This window comes from Hyaena hyaena, unplaced genomic scaffold, assembly GCF_003009895.1.
Source record: "Hyaena hyaena isolate Hyena2069 unplaced genomic scaffold, ASM300989v1 scaffold_9, whole genome shotgun sequence".
In the NCBI taxonomy this organism is placed as follows: Eukaryota; Metazoa; Chordata; class Mammalia; order Carnivora; family Hyaenidae; genus Hyaena; species Hyaena hyaena.
This window is the reverse complement of record NW_024080641.1, coordinates 4,589,900-4,612,627: the sequence shown is the minus strand read 5'-3', so window position 1 is coordinate 4,612,627 and position 22,728 is coordinate 4,589,900. Positions and strand designations below refer to the sequence as shown.

The 22,728-nt window shown below is 62.6% G+C and overlaps 3 protein-coding genes across 4 annotated transcripts in view; 1 reads left to right on the top strand and 2 right to left on the bottom strand.

Moving 5' to 3' along the window:
- NKPD1 (NTPase KAP family P-loop domain containing 1) overlaps nt 1-4,827 on the bottom strand; it is an 8,063-nt gene extending 3,236 nt beyond the window's left edge. Inside the window, exons 1-4 of the mRNA XM_039249517.1 lie at nt 4,764-4,827; nt 3,860-3,975; nt 2,700-3,125; nt 199-330 (exon numbers count right to left, since the gene is read on the bottom strand). Of these exons, the coding sequence (XP_039105448.1) occupies nt 199-330; nt 2,700-3,125; nt 3,860-3,959 (658 nt within the window). The 5' untranslated portion in view covers nt 3,960-3,975; nt 4,764-4,827. The remainder of the gene's footprint in view (nt 1-198; nt 331-2,699; nt 3,126-3,859; nt 3,976-4,763) is intronic.
- Nucleotides 4,828-6,960: 2,133 nt separating this feature from the next.
- TRAPPC6A (trafficking protein particle complex 6A) lies at nt 6,961-17,037 on the bottom strand. Of its 2 annotated transcripts, XM_039247832.1 has the most exons (6): nt 16,932-17,037; nt 9,202-9,269; nt 8,901-9,018; nt 8,279-8,362; nt 8,036-8,129; nt 6,961-7,288 (listed from the first exon to the last, which is right to left on the bottom strand). In XM_039247832.1, exons 1-6 carry the CDS (start codon nt 17,013-17,015, stop codon nt 7,257-7,259), a joined length of 480 nt encoding a protein of 159 aa, XP_039103763.1. In that variant the 5' UTR covers nt 17,016-17,037; the 3' UTR covers nt 6,961-7,256. The 2 variants fall into 2 exon arrangements, with proteins under 2 accessions (XP_039103763.1, XP_039103770.1); XM_039247839.1 differs by lacking the exon at nt 9,202-9,269.
- A 456-nt stretch (nt 17,038-17,493) lies between these two features.
- Nucleotides 17,494-19,966, top strand: BLOC1S3 (biogenesis of lysosomal organelles complex 1 subunit 3). Its single transcript, XM_039244231.1, has 2 exons — nt 17,494-17,580; nt 18,062-19,966. The coding sequence occupies exon 2, from the start codon at nt 18,071-18,073 to the stop codon at nt 18,659-18,661; it is 591 nt and encodes a 196-aa protein (XP_039100162.1). The 5' UTR covers nt 17,494-17,580; nt 18,062-18,070; the 3' UTR covers nt 18,662-19,966.
- The last annotated feature ends 2,762 nt before the right edge of the window (nt 19,967-22,728 follow it).

The window sequence follows — 22,728 nt, the reverse complement described above, 5'->3', positions numbered from 1 at the left end:
GGGGGGGGGGGGGGGGGGGGGGGGGGGGGGGGGGGGGGGGGGGGGGGGGGGGGGGGGGGGGGGGCAGAGGCTGTGGCAGCAGGAGGGACCTGGTTAATACTGACTTACAGGGCTCTGGACAGAGGGGCAGGCTGGGCAGGGATCAGAGGCTCCGTTTCCCCTCCTCCCTCCCCACCCCCAGCACACAGAGAGCCTCACCAGTGATCTTGTCCAGCATCATGTGCAGACGGCAGCCAAAGGGGGCATAGAACCCCACGGTCACAGGCACGGGCACATGGCAGAGGGTCTTGGCCAGGCAGCTGCAGTAGACGTCATCTTCTGTCAGGATATCTGGAGGCCGGGGTGGGGGAGGGGGAGGGGAAACTGAGTCAGTGTGGCTGGCCGGACACCACCGTCCACCCATCTGCCCTCTGGAGAGCCCACCCTTGGCTCCTCCCTGCACCGGCACCCCTCTCCCCGATTCCCCGAGGTGACTTGGGTTAAACCCTCAGATTTGTGGGGCAGCAGGCAACCCCCTTCTCTGGGTCAGACGCGTCCCTCGGGGCCACTGCAGGAGGAGCTGACCCCAGATCCGCCCAGGAAAGGCTAGGAGACTCCCCACCGCCCCCCAGCAGGGAGGCCTGTGGGATTTCTGCTGAGCCAGCCCTAGGTCACCAGGCTCAGCCACCAGCCCGTGATTCTCCTACAAAAAGCCCATGGGCATCTCTTGCGACTTGAGGCTGTCAGATGCCTAAGACACCTCTTTGCATGCTCCGGAAGTTTTGCGTGTCGGTTCCTGCCTGCTCTGAGTCTGCGGTGTGGCAGGACCCCGCCAGTCACAGGCTCCTGTCCGTCATCCCTTACCCTGATCTCCCTCCCCTCCCCAGGACCCCATGCCCTCCAGCTCCCAACGTGCCCCAAGCCCAAGCAGATGCTCCTCTGGGTCCCTGCCACCTTTCTCTGCATGACCCAGGTAGAGCGTTGCCATGGAGAGAGGCTCAGTCCCTCCTTCTGAAGGTGGGGAGCAGAGACATGGGGTGGCGTGGATGCCGAAAGGGGCCAGGCGGGGGAGGGGGGCACCCTTGGTCAGTGCCATGGTCTGGGATGGTCATTTAGGGAGCAAGTTCAGGTTCGGGTTTAAGTCCTTGTGCATTATGGAGTGAGTCCACTTGCCTGAGGCGCCCCGCCCCCCAGGCCCCCACCGAGTGCCACTCCTCAGACTGGGGTTGGGGCGCCAGAAAGGCGGGCTTCAGCTGTGGGCCGTGCTGGGCCAGCCTCCCGGTGGGTGCGTGGTGGGGGTGACATGCCCAATTTTCATAGGGCCCGGTGGGCCACAGGACCCTGCCCTCCCTGAGGGACTGGAGGCACTGCTGGGAGGGCAGACTCAGAATGAGGCTGGCTATGGGGGTGGCCAGGACGGGTCTGGCCCCACTCTCCTCACGGTGGGTGACCTCACCTCATCAAGCCTCTGCTTCTGTGTGTGACATGGGCGTCGTGGCCCAGAGGCCGCCAGTGACGAGGTTGTGCCGGACTTGGGGCCTGAGGCCCTATTCGGCTCTTGCTCTACTTTCAAACCAGATGTGGAACCCAGCCGTGTGTCCCCATCTCCCCTGCTACCTCCCGGGTCACCCCCCCACACCCCGACTCCTGCTCCCCACGCTCAGCTCCCATGGTGCACTCTCCTGTTAGATCCCAAGCCTCCCCCTCCCCGCAGCCACCAGGATATGGCCCCGTGTGACCGTCCCACGCACTGCCCTCCTGGCTGTCCCTGGACAGGTCACTTCAGTCTGCACTTGCTGGTCCTCCGGCCGCTTCCTCGAGAGAAGTGCCCATCTTCGCTCAAATCCTGCCTTCCTGAGGCCCCTCCTGATGGCCCTTTACTTGGCAAACCCTGATGCTCCCTCGCTCCTCTCCCCCAGCCTCGCTCCTCTCCCCCAGCCTCGCTCCTCTCCCCCAGCCTCGCTCCTCTCCCCCAGCCTCGCTCCTCTCCCCCAGCCTCGCTCCTCTCCCCCAGCCTCGCTCCTCTCCCCCAGCCTCGCTCCTCTCTCCCAGCCTGGTTATCACGGGGGTGACACACTTAAACTTCCCTAATCATCTTATTATTGCCTGTACCCACCTTCCCCTACCGCCTAGAGATGGTGAGCTCTGCGGGGGGGTGGGGGGGGTAGTCTCTGCCCTGTTCCCTGCACTTCCCCCCACTGCTCCCCCGGAACAAAGCTGGGCACCCATGGCGGGCATGCAGTACCTAGGTCCAGGATGGGTGGGTGGGTGGGTGGATGGATGGATGGACGGACGAGTGAATGGATCCCTCCCCTGGCCACACTGTCTCCTCTGGCCCCCAGGCCGGTCCCTTCCTCTTGCTTCAGCTGCACATCTGACTGCCTGCCCCACACCAGAGCTGGCCTGCAGGCTGGTGCTTGTCACCCCCTGCCCCAAGCTCTCCCTGTCCTGCTGGGCTGGGCGGAGGCAGGGCCGGGAAGAGAGAAAGCAGAGCAAGGCTGTCAGCCGAGGGAGACGCCGGGGCCCAGACCCCTGGCTGGTCCGGGCGGAGGCACCGTGGCCGGGCCTGGCCTGGAAGTTTTGGATCCCGACAGGTGAAGCAGGGAGGAGCACCCCCCAGACAGCGGTGAGGAGGGCGGGCTGCGGAGCGAGAGGCCTGGTCAGGGGGGTTGGCGGGGAGAGGCGGCAGGGACGAGCCTGCAGGAGGACCGGGTAGGCACCGGAGCTGTAGGTGAAGGAGCCGCAGGCTGCGGGGGCCGGCAGGGGGCGGGCGTCACTGGGCCTGCTGGGCTCCAGGAGGCTGCCGGCTGCAGGGGGCGGGGCCGGGCGGCTGCTGGCCGGGGCAGGTGCCGCGGTGGCCGGTGACATGGTGGGCCTGGGCGCCGGCTGCGCGGGGACAGCGGCGGTCGCAGGCGGCCCCTTCTGGGGCCCTGGAACGGAGCAGAGCCGCTGCCGCAGGGGGCTGGGAGGTGGGGGCTGGGGGTGCCGCTGCTGCTGCAGGCTGGGGGCCCGGGGGCCGGGGAGGCAGCCGCCGACACCCCCCTGGTGGCTCTGGTAGGCCAGCTGCCAGCGCACCTGTGGGGGCAGCCGATAGGGCCCGTGGGCTGGAAGCGCCGCTGGGTCACGGCACCACTGGAGACAGCATCCTGGAAGGAAGGAAGCGGGGGTGACTGGGCCTGGGTCCCTGGGCCCCGGTGCGCACTGGAACCCAGTCGTCTTCAAGTGGAGGCTTGGGGCCGGTCCTTCCGCTGAGGCCCCGGAGAAATCAGAGAAAATGAGGAGGGTGGTGCAGGCAGAAGGAGGGGCCAGTCTCCGTGCTGTCCCGTGGGTCGGGGGGAGAAGAGGTGCAGAGGCCGGGGCTCTAGCCGGGCGTCGGGCTGGAGCGAGCAGGGACACTGCCTTGGGAGTCCCTGCTACCCCCAGAGTCCTCGTTCCCCGGGGGGAGGGACAGGCATCCATCAGGAGCCGGCCTGGTTGGTCCAGGGGAGGCTGGGGTGGGGGGAGGTGGCCACAGAGGGGACTGGGCCTCACTCCTGGGCTCCGGCAAGGCTGGGGGGAGGGGGCTGCACTGCCCCCATCCCCACCCCTACCCCCATTCCTACCCACTCGGGTGGGGAGAGCTCACAATCCGGGGTGGGGGGAGGGGCAGGCCAGCTGGGCCTCCCCCTCCGACACCCCCATCCTGGGCTCCCACTTCTGGGCTCCTCAGGGCCTGTGTCCCCCGCCCACAGCCCCTTTATGCAGAAGCCTCTGTGGGGAGCACTGGTGGCCCCTCTCCTGGGCCCTCGGGTTCTCCTGTTCAGCCATCCATTCAGCAGCACCCCCCACCGGCTCTCAGACCACTGTCCCTGCCAGGACGCCCTGCCGAAGGAACCCCTACCTTTTTGGCTCCCCAGCTCCGGGTCCAAGAAGTAGCGCTCGGTGGGGGTCCGAGAGGGCAGGGCGCCCTTGGCGAAGTGGACGGTGTAGTGTTGGTGCATGGCGGCGGCGGGGGGCCTGCTCCGGGGGAGGGGGAGGGCTCAGTGCCCGCGCGCCTCCCTTGGGTGCCGGCAGGAAGAGCCCACCCCACCCCCGGGATGTGACCTGGGACTGGGACGGGTGAGGGATCCTGTCCCTGCCGCTGGGGCCCCGGGGTCACCAGGGGGTCGTAGAGGTGCTCTTCAGAGTAAAAGCGAGTGGTCAGGACAGGGGGAGGACAGCTAGACATGGGAGAACGGGGGTGGTCACGCGGGTGCCGGGGGCTAATCTGGGGTGCGTGCGGCTTCCCGGACTTGGTGCTGGGGTGTCTGGGAGCCCCTGGGAATTCCCAAGAGGCCAGGACAAGGGGGCTGCTGGGCAGCTGTGGGCTGGGGAGACATGGGAGCCTGGGGAGTGGCGAGTAAACCTAGGGCGACCAGGCACTGGGGGTGTGCGCTGTGGGAGGTGGCGGCTGGCGCCCTTTGAAGGGACCTGTAACCAGCGTGGTGAGAGCTGGGAGGAGCCCTCGTCCACCAAGTGACTGAGGTTTCAGGGCTGGTACATCTAGGGCCTGAATGAGGGGGAGGGGGAGAGGAATTCTGGGGGGACACATTAAATCATGTCGGTCCAATCTGGGAAGAGGCTCAGCAAACTGGGGGCGAGACGGTTTAAGCTGTGAAGAGCCGCAAGCAGAAGTGAGGGCAGGATGCTGTGTGGGGAGGCAGGCGAAGCCTAGGGGTGTGTAGCGGCTCAGTGAGGGTTGGGGGCCCGGCGCGTGGCCCCTGCCCGCCTGCCCCTCCCCCACCCCCACATGGGGTCCCCTGTACCTGATGGCAGCCTCTCAGCCCCAGCTCCCTGCCCCACCGCCAGTCAGCGCGGGCCCCACCGCAGACAGGGCCCGAGCTGGGCGCCAGCCACGAGCTGGAAGCCAGCTGCCCCGACCGGTTTGCCCTCCCTGTCCCCGCCCCTTCCCCTGGAGTGCCCGCCCTGCCTGGTGCTCTGTGCTCTCGAGGACTGGGGGGGCTGTCCTCCTGGAGGTATGGGGGGCGGGAATTCTTCAGACTCCGCAGGGGGTCCATGGGACCCAGGAAGGAAGCTGGTCCAGGGATTAAGAGTCAGGAGCTGAGAGACCCCAACCCCGGGTTCAGATTCCATTTCCTCCAGGGCCCAGCTGTGTGAGCTTAGGCAAGTGACTTCACCTCTCTGAGCCTCACCTTCCTCATCGCTGAGTGGGCCAGCTGTGGCTGTCGGGAGGAGTCCGCTGAGCACAGAGCCTGGCACCCGGTGGTGACAGCAGTGCACGCTTGTGGACACCGACTGACCCACTTACCAGGCTGCCCTTACCAGAAGGCGCTCGTGGCATCTGCGCCTTTCCTACAGTTAACCTTCTTCCTCCACACCCCCGTGGGGCAGCCGTGAGGCCCACATTACAGACGAGGAAACTGAGGCCCAGAGAGGTGAAGTCCCTTGCCCCAGGTCACATGCAGGCACAGGAGGGCTTCTGAAAGCCTGGTTTGTGCTGCAGGCTCTCTGAGGCTCTGCCTCCTGCTGGCAGAGCGGGTGGGAGGTTCCTGATAGGGAGTCAGCAGCCACTGCCCCGGGAGATGGGTGATCCGGGTGCCCGGGCAAGGGGCTTCAGGACAAGACAGAAGGGAACCCCTCAGGTCCAGCAGGATGCCCCTCTAGGGGTTCCGCTGGGTGACCAGAGACTCGCGCCCCTTTGTCCGCCGGGGGCCAGTCCTCTCTCCTCCCCAGGTCTTCAAGCTGCCTTTCCTGGGAAGGCCACCTCCCTGTCCTTTGCGAGTTGGGCTCTGCCCACTGCCACCCCCAGAGGCCCAGCCAGTGGTGGGGAGCGGGGAAAGGGCAAGTATGTCTGAGTTGGGGGTGAGTCTGGTGGGGGAACCTCCAGGATGGGCCCAGGAGCTTCTTGAGGGAAGGACAGGGCCCATCCCCTGCTCCCCCTGCCTGGCCCAAGTAACCAGTTCATTGGGGAAGCATCTGCCAGGCTCTGTACTGGGCAGAGCCAGTGCCCCGCAGAGGTCCAGAGGGGTCCAGAAGGACCCGAGAAGAGTGCGCTGAACAGAAGTAAACAGCCCAGGGCCAGAAGAAGCGGTCCAGGGGTCCTCCTGGGGCCGGGGATGCAGTGAGGACCCGCTCGAAGGCCGAGTGGCTGGCTCCCGGTGCCCAAGAGGAAGCGGGAGAGTGGGGAGTGGGCCGGAGAGCGGGGCAGCCTAGGCAGGGAACAGTATGTGAGGAGCCAAGAGGCAGGTCGGAGAACACGGAGCTCAGCTCTCCAGGCAGGGGAAGGCAGGGCAGAGGCCTGGTGGGGTGTCTTCGCAGGACCCTCCAGAGGCAGAGGAGCCCCCACCCCTTGGCAGCTGTTTTAAGCGGGGAGACCATTTTCCTTTCATTTGGGTCTCACCCCAGCCTCAGTTTACAGCTCTGAAGCGGGGGTACTTACCCACAGCAGGCAGCAGGGCCTGGGCAGAGTCCGGGTGTGTGATACGCTCGGGTGCTATGAATGTAAAGGGGGGGAGGGGGGCAAGGGGGCGGGCGCTGTCCCAGGGGCAGGTCACTGGGGCTGCTATTGTGGGCAGGACTCACCTCAGCCAGGCACCTCGTGTGTGTGTGTGTGTGTGTGTGTGTGTGTGTGTGTGTGTGTGCACGTGCACACATGTATTGGGGGTAGGGGGTGGGGGGTAAGGGTGTTTGGCCCGTTTCCCCCTCACCTGTCCTGGGTGCAGGCAGCCCCAGGCGCACCCTGCCGACACTCTGGGTAGCCCCAGCCCCGCTCTGGGGGAGAGGTCCACTCTGTGCGCCCCACCGGGCAGAGGACAGCCCCGGACTTGTTGACACCACTCACGGCCAGCGCCCGGGGCTGCCCTCTGCTGCCAGGTGTGCAGGGCAGGAGGCCAGTGGGCTGGGGACGGAAGCCACACAGCGCGCTCTGCTCACCATCCCCGCAGGACCAGTGACAAAGTCACAGATGCCCCCGCCCCCTTCCACTTGAAATCCAGCTCCATGGACAGAACCTTTATTGGGCACCTGCCGCACAGAAGAGGAGTCCCGGGCAGGGAACCCTTCACACCGGCCCCAACCTGGGCCACTTTGTTCCTGGGGCGTACTTACCTCCCTAGGACACCCACCCGTCAAGCACATGGGACTCCCTGAATCGGCTGGCCCCACCCCCCATTTCTTCATCACCCATGGAGTCTGGGGCACCCGACACCAGCCCTCTGGCCACCCCCCAAGGCAGTGGTCCGAGGTCCCCGGGCCAGGGGCAGCTGTGAGGCTTAGCTGGGGTGGGGGCCTGCGGCTCCTCAGGTCTTCTGAATCACCACCTGGAACTTACCTGGAAGAGAAGGGACGGCGTTAGCGGGAGGCTGGGATCTCAGGGGTGAGCCGGCCGGGAGATGTTCATCCCTGCCCAGCACCAGCAGACTGCCGGGCCTTGGGCTGGGCTGAGGGGTGGCCAGAGCGGGTGCTGCTCCCCGCCCACCTGGCCTGCGTCCCAGAGCTGTGTGGGTGACTAGCGGCAAGAAGGTCAAGCACGCAGGCGGCTGAGGAGGGGCCGGCACGGGCTGCTGAGGCACGTATTGCTCAGGTCCTGCCCACGTGGCCTCGGGTCCCCTCCATAAGTAGGCCTGGGGGACCCGCAGAGGGAAAACGCCCGGGGGTGGGGCAGCAGAGGGCAGGCAGGCCCCAGGTTGGCACGAAGCTTCAGCTCATCTGATGGAGTGCGCTGGGGGGGTCAGGGGGCAAGCTGTAACCCACGGGCCCTGGATGCCCTTCAGGGACCCCATTGCAGCATTAACCAGGCTGACTTCTGTTACGTCCCACTGGAATATAATGTTCGAAACCCCTAGACCAGCTCATCATCGACGCTCCCTGCTCCGGCCTGGCGCACCCGGCCAGGCTGCACCAGCCAGGTGGCCTGGGCACGGGACCTAAGCTCTCTGGGCCTCAAATTCCCCATGTGTAAGTGGGACTCGGCAGCCCCAGCCCCGCCTCCCCAACCCTGGGGTTGGGGGGCGGGAGAGCTCGGAGCCCCCACCACCCTTCAGGGTTGGGAGCAATGCCCCACCACCCCACGACTCACAGGTGGGCAGGGATGCCACGGAGGCGGTGACCAGGCTCTTGATGCCCAGGGTGCTGAGGGTGCCTCGCATGAGGCCGCAGGTGAAGGCCAGGAACTGGGGACAGGGGGCACAAGTCACCCAGGGAAGAGGGGAGACCCGCGCCCAGGATGGGAGTCGTGCCGCGCTTTGGGCTCCACTCCTTCCCTGGGCGCTGCGCCGGAGGCTGCGTAAATGGGGGACATGGCCCCAGGCACCCTCCATACCTTGGGTGCCTCCTCCAGATACTGCGGGCCCGAGGCCATCCGGATGAGGAGGGGGAAGCTGTTGTCCTGCAGCACATAGGTCCCCTGGGGGCAGAGAGGAGCCCGGTGGGGGCTGGGGAGGCACAGCCAGGCTCCAGTGCCCCCGGCCCCGTTGGGCAGAGGTCTGGGGGGACCCTTCCCTCAAAACTCCCGTCGTCAGGGGCCCCATCCTTCGGAGCTACTGCAGAAGGGCCTGGTCCTGCCCCTCTCGCTGCAGGACTTCCGGGGTGATCCTTCCAGGGCAGTGGTGAGAGGCTGAGGGCCCGACCCTCGAAGGGGAGGCTGGGCACAGCGTGGGCGCCTGATAGGTCGGGCCAGCTCGAGACAAGTGGCAACTCGCCGAGGGGAGGTGCTACCAACCGCAAGCGCCTGCTGCCCGCTGCAGGGCCCCATCGTGGGAGTCTTGTAGAAATTCTGGAAGTAGCCAGGACATCCCCCTGCAGCCTCCTGGCTTCCCTCAGAGGACTGGGCAGAGGCCCGGAGAGGGGAGGCCCGGCCTCCGGGGTGGGCCTCTCCTCCAGCCTCCTCTGGGTTTCAGCCTCCGCACTGAGCCAGGAAGCAGCCCGCTGCCCGCGGAACGCACCTGGTGATTGGTGCGGAGGCTGTCCATCTGCTTCTGGAACACGGCCACCCACAGGTCTTTGCATAGGAACTTGAGGACATCCAGCTCCTCCCTGAAGGCCAGCGTCTCCTGGGGCAGCCTGGGGGGGGGGGCGGGGCAGCGGCAGCCACTGGGGCCAGGTGGGCTGGGCTGGGGGCCCAGGGTAAGCAGGAGGGGGGACACCAGGCTGTGTTCCTAGATGGAGCAACAGGACCCTCCCCGCCCAGGCGTGCCCAGGAAGGGACTGGCCAGCAGGGGGAGGGCAGGAAGCGCTGGCTCTCACCTCTCGCCCAGGGCCTGGCCCACACGGAAGCCCATGCCCTCCAGGACAGACAGGCTCATCTTCTGTCCCTAAAAGGCCAGGGAAGAGAGGCTCAGGGGAGCCTCCAAGTGGGAGTGACCTGAGGCAGCAGCCGCAAAGGGGACCAGTGTGCCCGTCTCTGCGAGCTCGAGGGTAAGGAGAGCCAGGAGGGAGCACTGTGCCCCCTCCCCCCACGCGGCGCCTCCACAGACGCCATCCACTCTGTCTGGAGACCAGCTCCCCGTTGCTGCAGGAAAAATGGGGGAGGGGTCTTCCCCAGGCTCGGCTTCCGCCTGCTGGTCAGCTCTTGCCCGAGAGCACCTGTCGCTTGTCGTGAGCATTTCCGGTGTCCGTCCTTACAGCACCCCGCGCTCTCATCACCCCAGGGGCTCACGGTGACCTGCCGAAGGGTTCATGTGGCAGCACGCATGCAGCCACAGCGAGGGACCCCCAGGCCGCGGGGCCCACCCTCCAGGCCTGGCCAGCCGGAAGCTGTAAAAATCAGCTACGTCCATCATGCCCAGTGGGGGGGGCTCAGCCGGCTGAGCATTTGACTCTTGGTTTCAGCTCAGGTCATGATCTCAGGTCATGGGATCAAGCCCTTAGTGGGGCTCCATGCTGAGCATGGAACATGCTTAAGATTCTCTCTCTCTCTCTCTCTCTCTCTCTCTCTCTCTCCCTCCCTCCCTCCGCGCCCCCCCCCCCACACTCTCTGAGAGCCGAGAACCCTGGGAGAGATGTGCGGGGCCTCGGGGGTGGGAGAGAGCCCCTTGGGTGCTCAGGGAAGACAGTGGCGGCCACGTGGCATTCCAGAGGGCAGGCCAGGTCCCGCAGTGGGAGGGCAGCAGAGGCACTGGGAAGGGGACATCAGGCAGCCTGCACTTGGTGTCCGTCCACGTGCCGGCGAGTGCCGGCTGGCGCGGCCAGAGGAGATCCAACCAGGACTTCCTTTGGGAGGCCTGAGGACAGCTGAGTGAGGGGGGCGCTGGGTGGGGGCGTCAGAAATACCAGGACAGCGCAAGGGTGGGACGCGGCGCTCCCTAGAGAAAACCGGGCTGGGTGGAGGGAAGAGGCGGGCGCAGAGCCCCAGTAGGCAGCAGCAGGGGCGGGGGGGAGGGGGGACCGGGAGGCAAGCAGCAGTCACAGGCCCTCCCCCGTCCCCCCCTTCCTCGGCCACCACCTTCCCTGGGAGCAACTTCCAGTCTCCTCTCGGGGCCTGATCAGAGCCCTTCCCGTGGTGGGTAGGATTTTTCTGCTGAGATCCGGCTCTGAGATGACGTCCCGGCCTCAGCAGGTTTCAACAGCCATCTGGGACCCCGCTGTCCCTCACTCACCCTCTGCCCTGAGCCCTGACGGCTTCCCTTAGTCCAGCAGAGGGGCCACCCCACCCATCCACTGTCACCTCCCCCAGCTCCCGGAAGCCACCTGCCTCCTCCCTCCCGCGGGTTAGGCCCCGATCCCAGCGCTGACCAGCCTGTTGCACGGGGACCCAAGCTGGCCTCCGGCGGCCAACATTGGCCTTGGCACGTGGGAGGCCCTTAGGAAGCAGAGGCCAAACGAGGTGAGCCATCGGGACGAGAGCACGCGCCGTGTGCCAGGGCTTTGTACACACCTCCTGCTTAACGTTAACAACCCTGTAAGGTAGGTTGTATTTCACACCTGGAAACTGAGGCTTGGAGGGTCGGGTAACCGGCACCTCAGCCACGGGGCCATCGTTCAAACCTGAGCAGGCCTGGCTCCCAAGCCCAGAAGGCCCGATGGGTGGGTGGCCAGGAGGACACCGCAGCTGTGCCGGCCTCAGGGAGGTGGCAAGGGCAGCGTCCCCCACCCCCCCCGCCCAGCAGAGGTGGCCCGCATCTCTGAGCAAGGCACCCCTCTTCTCTGCCAGGCCCCCGGCACCTAGGCCCTCGCCAGGCATTCGAGCTCCTCCTGCGGGAACCGGTCCCAGCAGTGGCTCCTGGTGGCCGCCGGCGGCCAGCTCTCTGGTCAGGAACTCCTCTGTTTCCTCAGGCACCGCAGGTGCGCACGCGGGGCACAGATGAGCTCAGGTGTGACACAGGGAGGGGACATGTGAACGGAGGCTGGGTGCAGGATCCACAGCCACATCAGCCCAACACCTACGTGCCCCGTGCCTCAGTTTCCTCCCGCGTAAACAGAGGCCCTGTCAACAGCGCTACCTCCCAGTGTCCTTAGCAGGATTAAAGTGATGAGTAAATGCAGGCTAAGTGGTCCCAGCCGGGCTCAGTAACTGTTACTGTCCTTGTCGCTCACAGCCTCTGCGTCTGTCAACCTGGGTGACCGACGCCTGGCGGAAGGAACACCCCAGGAAGGGGCTGTGCTCTGCGTCCCCTCCCTTCCAGAAGTGAGCGCCTTAAAGAGGCGGGCGGGGCTCCATTCTGAGGAGCACATCAGTGTCCCTGAGGACTTCCCAGCATGGGAGGGGGCTTCCTAGTTCACCCTACAGACATTTCCTGGTGGCCTCGAGGAGCTGGCCCCTGTGCCCAGTGCGACGACGGGGACCCAGGCTATGGGCACCCCGTATGCGGGGGGCAGGGGTGGCACAGGGCAGAGCCAGATGCCCGGGGAGGGGCCCCAGGGTGCTCCTCAGAGGAGGGGCCGGGAAGGGGACGGTGTGCGCAAAGGCAAGAAGGCAGGAAAAAGGATGGGGGGCGCCGTGCAGGCCACGAGCGGGGACAGTGGTGAGAGGTGGGAGCGGGGAGGGGCCCCGTGGACCAGGCCGGGGTGGGCGCTGCGGGAGAGGGCGCCACAGTCCTCATGGGACGGAGCTCGCAGGCACTGGTGGCGCGCATCCCAGGCGGGGACCCACAGGGAGAAGAGACGCGCTGTGAGGGCCCCTCGGGCGCCAAGTGTGAAGGAAGGCAGGGGGGCGGCACCCACGCCCAGGTCACAGCCAGGACAGCAGGCCCGAGAGGGGACAGTCAGCAGGGTCCTCCGCCAGGCCAGGGAGCTCAGGGGGCTGGCGGGGGAGGAGGTGGTGGCTGGAAAGGTTTCCACAAGTTCAGGCTTCCCCTCAGTGAACTTCAGACTGCTTGGGTTCAAGTCCTGCTCACTGACCGGGGGCGAGCTATCTAATGGTTCTAGGCCTCAGTTTTCCCGTGTGTGAGATGGGGCGACGGCAGGCCCCACCTCACGGCACCGGCTCGTCCCCAGCTGTCCTTCCTGCGGGCCCCACCGTCGTCAGGCACTCGGCCCTCGCTAGGGGCCCATTACGCATCTGCCGAACTGGAAAGGTTGGGTGGTGGGTGCGGAAACAAGAGAGAAGGGAGGGGAGATGGGCGGTGGGAGGGCAGGGCCCAGGATGCAGGACAGAGAGAGGGCGGAGAAGGTAGAGAGGAGCCTCGCCTCCCTGCCCAGGTCCTCAGCAGGGATTAGGGGCTTAGCATTTTTTTTTTTTAATATTTATTTCTGAGAGAGAGCAGGGGAGGGGCCGAGAGGGAGCGGACAGGGGAGCCAAAGCGAGCTCTGCTCTGACAGCAGACAGCCCGACATGGGGCCCAAACCCACGGGCTGTGATGTGAGACGGTGACCCTGACCTGAGAGCACGTCGGTTGCTTAACTGCTTGAGCCACCCAGGCGCCCCTGGGGCTTTGTCATCCTTAAGAAAGGCAAGGCGGGGCCGCTCCGGCCCCGGCCCAGAGCCAGGCCATTTCTGGGCTCCCCGCGCCTGCCTGCTATCTGCCCAGCAGCCCACTGCGAGGAAATGACATAATGCAGGAGCGGCGGGGAGCCCGTTGGAGAAGGCGCTCACAGCGTCCCCCCAACAGCACGGGGACAGAGGGGAAGCTCTGGGAAATGGAACGCATGGCAGCTAAAATGCACGTCTGTTAACAAGGGAGCTGAAACACAGACCAGCGTGTGAGGTGGATAAAGCCTCCCGGATTGTGCAGGAAGACACACGAGGTAGAGAAAAAGGAGGGAAAAGTTGTAAGACACGTGGAAGGGCCCCAGAATATCCGATGTTCGTCCGGGGCCGGAGGAGACCCGCCGGCGCGACGTGGAGGAAGTCAGAGATGGCAGCGGACAGCGTGCTCGGCTGAAGGAAGGTCCAAGTGTCCCGACGGACAAGGGCCACGGAGCTCCGACGAGGCTGGGAAAACGAGCAAAGCCAGCGGCCCCACAACCCCCCACACCCTGAGAACATCCTGCGCTGAAGGGAGGGAGTCGCAGGGGCCCCTGTGCTGGGCTTCCTCTGTGACTTGTGACGCTCACCACCTGGCCGATGGCCCGCTGTGCAGGCCCCGGTGGGGGGACCTGGGGACGGAGCAGCCGGGTCCCAGCCTCAAGAGAGGGGCAGGGGCAGTTCTCATTTTCCTCAGAAGGGTCGCAGAAGACCCAGAAGTCGTCGGAGTGAGCAGATGAGTGGGAAGGAGCAAGCCCCCCATCCCCCCACATCCGCCCCAAACACCCCCAGGCCCCTCCTTCTCCCCCTAATTCCCCCCACCCGGGGCTGAGCGCCCGCCTCTGCTCTGGGTCCCTGCGGCAGCTGGTCTGCCGAGCGTCCATTCAGGTTCATCCCTGTGGCCTTGGTGGCCCGGCCGCACGCCCCACACCTCAGCTTAAACCTTCTATGGCTCCCACCACTGGCCCCAGGTGCACCGCGCCCCCTCCAGGGCTCTGCCCCCAGGAACCCAGGCTCCTGCTGAGGGCAGGGGTGTGTCCGGTATGCCCACCCCAGGTGCCCGGGGCCGGCGTGGGCACCCACTGGGCCTTGGTGGAGGCAGGTCTGGCCCAGCAGGATTGCTCCTGGGCCGCCCGCCAGGGCTCACAGGTGACTGACGCCTGCCCACTCCCAGCCCCCCCAACCCCGCCTTGTGCTGAGGCATCAACTCCTTTGCCCCAGGCTTCCCTTATCTTCAAAGCTGCTGAGGCGGAGACACCACAGGGACCTCTTCCTCCCCAAGTTTTTCCTGCCTTGATAACAAAGGCCCTTTGCCCTCCCCGGGGGGCCGTCCAGAAAAATCCATCCTACAGTCTCTGGTAGCCACCATAACCAGGCAGGCTGTGGGGAGCCCCGAAGCTTCTGGGCATGCGTGCTGTGGGGACAGAGGAACCAGTCACCATCCGTGTGCTCCGGCACTGGGCGGCTGCTGGGAGGGGCAGACCTGAAGCCACAGACAAGCGCTGGGGCCGCAAGCCCGGGGCCTGACTGCCCCTCTGATGATGGCTGCAGGGCACCCTGGGGAAAGCCCCCTCTGGCGCCTCCGTCCCTCCTCTGTAAAATGGGACGATCAGGTCTATCTCGCGAGGCTATTCTGAGGATGAACGGCGACAAAATACTGGGCTGGACAAGTACCCGACAGGAGGCCTGCGTCTGCTCCCAACAGGACCCGTGTTGGACCCAAGAGAAGGAACAGAAAGAGGGAGACGGAGGAGGGGCCGGGAGGGGAAGAGGAAGGGCCGAGAAAACAGCCGATCTCTTGGCACGCCCCCTGAAAGTGGGGCTCCCGGGCCGGAGGGGATGTGGGGGGACCCCCCGCCTGGCTGCACCCGAGAACCAGGGGCCAGGACCCCAGCCCGGGAATTCCGGGGGCAGCTGGGTCGCGGGCGCCTTTCTGAGCACCCCTGAGTAACCCCAGTATTTCCCACACCTGCTTGACCACAGAAACCCAGTAAAACCCTCCCGGAGAGCGTGAGGGAAAACACACTGAGAAACGCGGGCCAGCGTTTACAGCGCTCGCTTCGGAGGCGGGAGGCGGACTTATAACATTCCTCGCTCTGCCACTTGAGAGCAAGCACGCGGTCCATCAAAGGTCCATCAAAGCCTCTGTTTCTTAGTCCTCGAAGCCTTCAAAGCGGGGAGGATTGTGCTGACCTCGGGGTTGTCAGGAGGATCAAATGAAACCACGAGCGTGAAGCCCCGGAGTGCACGTTCCCCTTGCGGTAGGCGCTGTCGTCCCAGATCCTGGTGCCCAGCCCAGCCCAGCCGTCCACGGCACAGGGGCGGCGGCCGCTCCTACAAACCCACGCTGAAGACCTACTGTGTGCCCAGGCCCCACTGTGTGGTGACGGACGCAGACCTGGTCCTAGCCTTCACTGCGCGCAGTCTGGTGCGGGGTGGGGGGTGCGTGGATGTAAATCAAAGGATCTTCGGGATCTACAATTCAGACTCATACTTAAGTGTGACAGGGCAGCCAAGGACAGATGGGAGGGGGCTGCAAGGTCGTAACAAGGACAGCTGGTTTCAACCGGGGCCCAGGGAATGCTTCCCTGCGGAAGGGGCATTAGAGCCAAGATCTGAAGGATGAATAGATGTGAACGCAGTGAAGATATGACAGGTGAAATGAGCGAAGAGATGAAGGAAGAGGCTGGACTGGGGCAGGGGTGGGGAGAGGTGGGACACATATTCATCTGGTTGAGGGGTGATGGTGAGAGAGGAAAGGCTGATGTCGGGGACACCTAGGTTTCCGGGCCTGAAAGCTGGGATGGATGGGGGATGCTGCACATCCCCCTCTCCGACACGCAGGCCAATGCACAATCCCTCTCCCGTGCTCGCTCGCTCTCATAGCATGTCCCTAACGTACTATACTTTATTGAAGTACTTTGTCTGTGTCCCCCCTGCCCCCCACTACAACATCAGCTCCAACAGGGTCAAGACTTTTGTACAGTTCACTGAGTAATTCCCAGGGCCTGACACTTGTTAAGTTTTAGATGAAGCCCGTGGAACCTGAACCCCAAAGAAACTATGTTGTGATCGTAAGCAACATTTTCCTTGAGGCTCTTAAGCCAGAAAACCTAAGCCCATAAAAATACCTTCCATATCGATGAACATCATATACCAACAATAATCGCGAAAAAAGCAATCACAGCACTCATTTATCAGGCAACTAATCTCTCCCTCACCCTTTGTTCTTGGTAACAGATTTTTATAACAGGAGCTCCCATGTTCTGGGGGCTGATTAGGTGCTAGACATCACGCCAAAGGCTTTTAAAGTTTGAGCTCATTTGTTCTTCCTAGGAACCAACTTCCAAAATGCCAAGCGCGCTCCTACCTCCGGGCTTTGCACCTGTTGTTCCTTCTGGAATGCTTCCTCCCCCCGCCCAGCAATTCACCACAGGGCTTGCTTCCTACAGTCTGTTCCTCAGAAAGGCCTTCCTCCGCCATCAACGACTCCATCCCTATTCTTTTCATGACTCTACAGACGTTTTCTTTATCGCACTTCTCACTAGCTAGTGGCATATTTTTGTCCAACTCCCCTACTAAAACGTTAAGTTTCGCAAAGACAGGGAAACAGTGCCTGGAATACAGTAGGTGCCTAATAAGTGTTTGTTGGGCGAATGTATGTTCCTCTCTGAGACTGAGGTGCTGTTACGATGTACATTTTACTAAGGAGGAAACTGAGGCACACTGGGATTGATTCCTACCTAGTGGAGCGGGTGGGACTGAACCCAGGCAGCAAGTCCTCAGTACGCAGCCAAGAAGAGCAATTATTATAATTATTACCTGCTGATTCTGTGCTAGGTCTTGAGCTTAGCTCTTTACCCCGAGCTTCCTCGCTCGCTTTTGGCAGTGACCCGCGAGGCCGGCCCTGCAGAGATCCCCACTTTACAGAGGAGGGAGCCAGCGCCCAGCGAGGCAGGGGCGGGGCCGGGGTTCCACCTGGGCCGTTGGAGCGCCCTCCGTGCTCCCCAGGACCTAGACTCGGCCTTCCGGTCGCGGCCCGCGCCTCCTCCCCCCGGGGCCCGGCGCTCACCCCAGGGCCAGGGTCGGAGTGGTGCGACCACAGCTCCGCCACCATCTCCATGTGCAGAAACTCGAACAGCGCCGCGTCCGCCATGCGCCCAACAACCGTCCAGCGCTTCGTGTTCTCATTGGCCCGGCTGGATAAGCCCCGCCTCCCGCTCCTAGGCGTGAGCCCGCCTACTCCCCACCCCCTTCTGTGCTTCAGACTAAGCCCCGCCTCCCGGGCTCACATGGTGCGCGCGTGAACCCGGGACACTTCAAGGGAGGGCCTACTTCCATTGGCCACGCGTGACAGCAGCTCCGCCCTTCCTTTCGTCCCCTGTCGGTTTCCGGGTTTTCCAGCATTTCCATTGGCTGAATCACGCATTACAGGCGGCAAACCTCGTTTTTAAAAATTTTTATTTGTCCACTCGCCGCGCAGCACAATGCGGAAGCGCCAGCCCAGCCGCTTTCCTATTGGTCTTACCTCTCCTCACGTGACTTTACGCCCACCCGCTGCTGGTTTGGGGGGTTTGCTTCCTGGTTGGTGGCCGAGCAGCCCACGGGTTTGGCCGCCATGCCCGCCCGGTCTGCTCGCCCATTGGTTGGGGCTCCCTCGGTGAAGGCGGAGCTCTTCGGCTGCGTAACGGATCCTGCAGGCTCGGAGCTTCGGTAATCAGGTATGGTCTTCGGTGTCAGTGCTCTCCCCCGCGCCCCCCACTAGTGCACGCTGTCCCCAAGCCCAGCTGGGCTGTCCTCCTTTCTGTGACCCTGGCGCCGGTCCCTGAGCAGCTGAGCAGCCCGTGTGCTTCCGGATCTGACACAGGCTTGGAGGACGGGTTGGAGGGTGTGGCCTCTAGGAGGCAAAATCGGGAAGAGCTCGCTTTAGGACTCCGGGAGCTCGGCCTCAGAGCCTTCATCCATCTGGTCCTCGGTTTCCCTGTCAGGACACAAAGATGGTGGGGTCCAGTAGCTCTCATTATCTCTGGCAGCAGGGATGATGAGCCCGTTTACAGAAGAGGAAGCCGAGGCGCAGGCAGGGGAAGCACGTAGCCACCAATCGCCAAGCTAGTCAGTGAAGGGGTTGGGAATCCACAACCTGCACCCTTAAAGCACCGCCAGGTGCCTCTCATGCCGTCCCTTCGCTCCTCTTCTCCCTAGTTCGGCCCCATGGCGTCCCAGGGTCGTCGGCGGAGGCCGCCGCGGAGGCCCGAGACGGTGGTGCCGGGGGAGGCGGCCGAGACGGATTCGGAGCTCTCTGCGTCCTCGTCGGAGGAGGAGGAGCTGTACCTGGGCCCCTCGGGCCCGACGCGCGGCCGCCCCACGGGGCTGCGGGTGGCCGGGGAGGCCGCGGAGACCGACTCGGACTCGGAGCCCAGGGCCGCGCCGGGGGACCTGCCTCCGCTCGTGGTGCAGCGGGAAAGGGCCGGGGAGGCCTGGGGCGCGGAGGAGACCCCGGCGCCCGCGCGCACGCTGCTGCAGCTCCGGCTGGCCGAGAGCCAGGAGCGGCTGGACCACGACGTGGCGGCCGCGGTGAGCGGCGTGTACCGCCGCGCCGGCCGCGACGTGGCCGCCCTGGCCAGTAGGCTTGCGGCCGCCCAGGCGGCGGGGTTGGCGGCCGCTCACAGCGTGCGCCTCGCGCGGGGAGACCTCTGCGCGCTGGCCGAGCGCCTGGACATCGTGGCCGGCTGCCGCCTGCTGCCCGACATCCGCGGCGTGCCGGGGACTGAGCCTGAGCAAGACCAGGGACCGCGAGCTTAGCCGTAACCCCGCCTGACTCTGCGCCCTGGGGGTGGGCCTTGAGGCCTCTGGGACCTGGCTCTGTGCCCTCTGTAGCTCTCTTCCCATCTTGCTGTCACCTTCAGGGCGACCCTTGCCCCCACAATAACGCTGTGTGTGTGTGTGTGTGTGTGTGTGTGTGTGTGTGCGCGCGCGCGCGCGCGCAGAGGGGGCGGGTAATATTGTGCAGCCACGCCTCTAGCCCTGGATTCCACCCTTTCACCCCACCCCCACCCCGCCCCGTCCTGTCCCCATCTCTGCTCCCTGGTTCCGACCCTATCCCTGAGGCTTGGCTCCAGCCCCTGGGTAACCCTGATCTCTCTCCATCCCGGGGGTCCCACCTTGCTCACCTTTTCTTGTGCTCTGCCTTTCTTGAGTTTGGTTTCCGCTCTTAGGGGCTGGTCTGTCTTCTTCGCGTAGAATCGCCAGAATCTGGCTCAGGTTCCCTGATGTCTGTCTTCACTCCGTTGGCTCTGCCTCTGCTCCTCTCGCCCCCCTTCTGCATTTTTTTTTTTAAAGCTTCTTTTGCTTTTCCCATTCTACTTCTACTCCCTACGTGATCCTGAGCTCTGTAGCCCCGCCCCCGCTATGGCCCAAAATGAGGTCCCCCGCCCCCGACTCTCCAGGCTGACAGTGGCACCCTTCAGGCGCTTAGCTCCCATACAGCCTTGCCTGGGGAACTTTGGGCGCATCGTGACACCAGTTTGCAGGTGAAGACCGCACACTTGGTGTCCGCTCACTATGTTGGTCCCTGGAAGCCCCAGGGATTTGGATTTCTGACTCAGCTCGGGGATCTGGGGTTAGCTGACTCTGCTCTCTCTTCGGCGCCCAGCTCTGGTCCCTCCGTCCTGTCCGCATCTGTCCCCCTCCCCCACTTTTAAATCCCAACCTGCATCTGAGCCCTCCCCCCCCCCACCCCGGAATAGAGACGTGAAAAAAAAAAGTACTCTGTGCCTGTCCTGTTAACACTCAAAACATTTACTGATGTGGAGACTTTGTCTTGTCAACCCATCTTAGCTGGAGTAGGTTCGTTGGCGATTTCTCAGAGAAGGGGGGCTCTGAGAGAGCTTTCATTTCTGGCCTATTGAAGGGGAAGCGGTCGCCGGGAAATCGGGATGTCTTGTTTTTTGCCCTGGGCTGCATGTATTCATATTTTGTTAATTCAGCTCACCATTGTGTGTCTGTCCTGTGCTGGGCACCGGGGGGCGCTGCCGCTGGGCCGAGCCTGCCCAGAGCTCCCAGTCCCCTCTAAGAGGCCGACAGTAATAAAATACTCTCCTAAATGAATGGATCGTTTCCATAATTGCAATTGGTACTTTCGCGGTAATTTTTCCGCCACTATGATTAGTGCTGGAAAGAGTTGTGTGAGGGTGTAACCGAGATCTCTGACCTTGTCTGGGCAGATGGGGGGAGGTCGCAGGGCTTCCTTGGGGAAGTGATACCTGAGTTTGAGCTGAGCCCCGGAAGGTATAAGCAGGCGAGACTGGGATAAGTGAGGAAGAATTGCTGGGGGGGGGGGGACAGCATGTGCAAAGGCCCTGAGTCAGAAGGGAGCATAACCTATTTAAGTAACAGGAGGTAAATTTTTTTTTTTAAGTTTATTTTGAGAGAGGGGCACCTGACTCAGTCGGTTAAGTGTCCAACTTCAGCTCAGGTCATGATCTCACAGTCTGTGATCTCGCAGTTGCTCACTCTCTTTCAAAAAATAAACATTTTTTTAAAATTTAGGTTTATTTTGAGAGAGAGAATCCCAAATAGGCTCCACGCTTTCAGCACAGAGCCTGGTGAGGGGAGATCATGATCTAAGCTGAAATCAGGAGTCAGACATTTAACCGTCTGAGCCACCCAGGCACCCCTAAGATTTAAATTTTTTTAATGTTTATTTATTTTTGAGAGAGAGAGACCACGAGGGTGGGAGGGACCTAGACAGAGGGGAAGACACAGAATCTAAAACAGGCTCCAGGCTCTGAGCAGGCAATAGAGCCCGACTCGGGGCTCAAACACAGAACCGTGAGATCGTGACCTGAGCTGAAGTCTGAAGCTCAACCGACTGAGCCACCCAGGCGCCCCACCCCTAAGATTTTATTTTTAAGGGGCGCCTGGGTGGCTCAGTCGGTTAAGCGTCCGACTTTGGCTCAGGTCATGATCTCACGGTTCGTGGGTTTGACCCCTGCGTCAGGCTCTGTGCTGACAGCTCAGAGCCTGGAGCCTGTTTCAGATTCTGTGTCTCCCTCTCTCTCTGACCCTCCCCTGCTCACACACACACTCTCTCTCTCAGAAATAAATAAAACATTAAAATTTTTTTTAAAAATTTTATTTTTAAGTAATCTCTACCACCAACATGAGACTCAAACTCACGACCCTGAGGTCGAGAGTCAGGTGCTCCACCGACCAAGCCAGCCAGGTGCCCCTAATCGTTAGGACCTATTTTAAGATTGAGCCTTCTTCAGAATAATTTACATGGGTCTCTGTCAGCGGGAAGTGGGAAGTAGGAGGTTGGATGTTCAGTCTGAGGACAGGGACATAAAAGACCCCCTTGTCATTACACTGTATGGTGGCATTACGTTTACATAACACATCTCTACCTTAAACAATTTGCTGGTGAGGAGCCAGGAGCCGCAAGGCATGGCGGACGCCAAGAGGGCCTAAGGACATCAGGGTGACCTGAGGGAGGCCAGACAATGGGACGCCCAGGGACTCTCCCAGCTTCAGTGGAATTGGGGGGGAGTGGCCCCCGCACCACCTACAGGACAAAGTTGCACCAGGTGTCAGCCAAGAAAGTCGGTTATGGGATCGCCTGGGCGCCCCAGTCAGTTAAGCATCTCTTGATTTTGGCTCAGCCCATGATCTCAGGGGTCATGAGTTCGAGCCCCGCTCTGCGCTGACAGCAAGGAGCCTGCTTGGGATTCATTCTCTCTCTCTCACTCTCTCTCTCTCTCTCTCTCTCCCTCTTTCTCTCTCTCCCTCTTTCTCAAAATAAATAAAATTTAAAAATAGAAGGTCTGCGGCTGTCCAGGGGCCAGAAGCTACGTTCAGTGGAGATCCAGGACTCACGCAGGAAGTGCAATTGCCTGGGAAGGGCCGACGCTGATGGGTTTGATTCCAGAGCCCTGGGAAGTAGGAGGGGTGGTGCTGAAGCCAGGACCTGTCTCTGCCAGATCACCTTCCTCTCCTAACCTGTGTCCCCTGGGCCTAGACATCAGGCCCCAGTGCTTTCTGGAACTCTTCCAGGAAAAGGAACCCCAGTGCTGGCAGCTGGGGGTTTGAGGGATTTTCTGGGCAAGTCCGAGGAGTTTTAGGGATTAGAGGAATTTGCTGAGGAGGTGAGGCCAGATTTGGGGAGGGGGATTAGATGAAGGGGCCCCAGGACAGGGTGCTGGGGGTAAAAGGGCATACAGAGGACAGAGAAAGGAAATTTACCATGAAACGTGGATTTTAATTTTGTTTTTTAATTTTTTTAAACATTTATTCATACAGAGACAGAGCACAAGTCAGGGAGGGGCAGAGAGAGGGAGACACAGAATCCGAAGCAGGCTCCAGGCTCTGAGCTGTCAGCACAGAGCCCGGTGCAGGGCTCGAACCCATGAACTGTGAGATGGTGACCTGAGCTGAAGTCGAACACTTAACCAACTGAGCCACCCAGGCGCCTTGGAGTTTAATTTTAAATTTTGTTCTAAATCTGGTTGCTGCTATTTAATCTTGTTAAGGGAGTCCCTGAGGCTAGCCCCAGTACCCTTTTGCATCCTTCTAGATCAATCTTAGGTACTGTGAAAACACAAAATTCAGCTGAGGAAATTTGAAGGTCTAACCGGCTTTATTACACAATTTGCAAATCAGGCAGCACCCCACCCAGCAAGCAGAGAGGGGGCTCCACCGAGTGAAGGAAAGGAAAGAGCTATACAGGCAGAGAGAAAGCATAAAAGGTGAAGAAGTGGGGGGGGGGAGGCAGGAAAGAGGAAGGGAGGGAGTGGGGAAGGATTAATTAGAAATGCTTTGTTTAAGGGGCACCTGGGTGGCTCAGTGGGTTAAGCTCCTGACTCCAGCTCAGG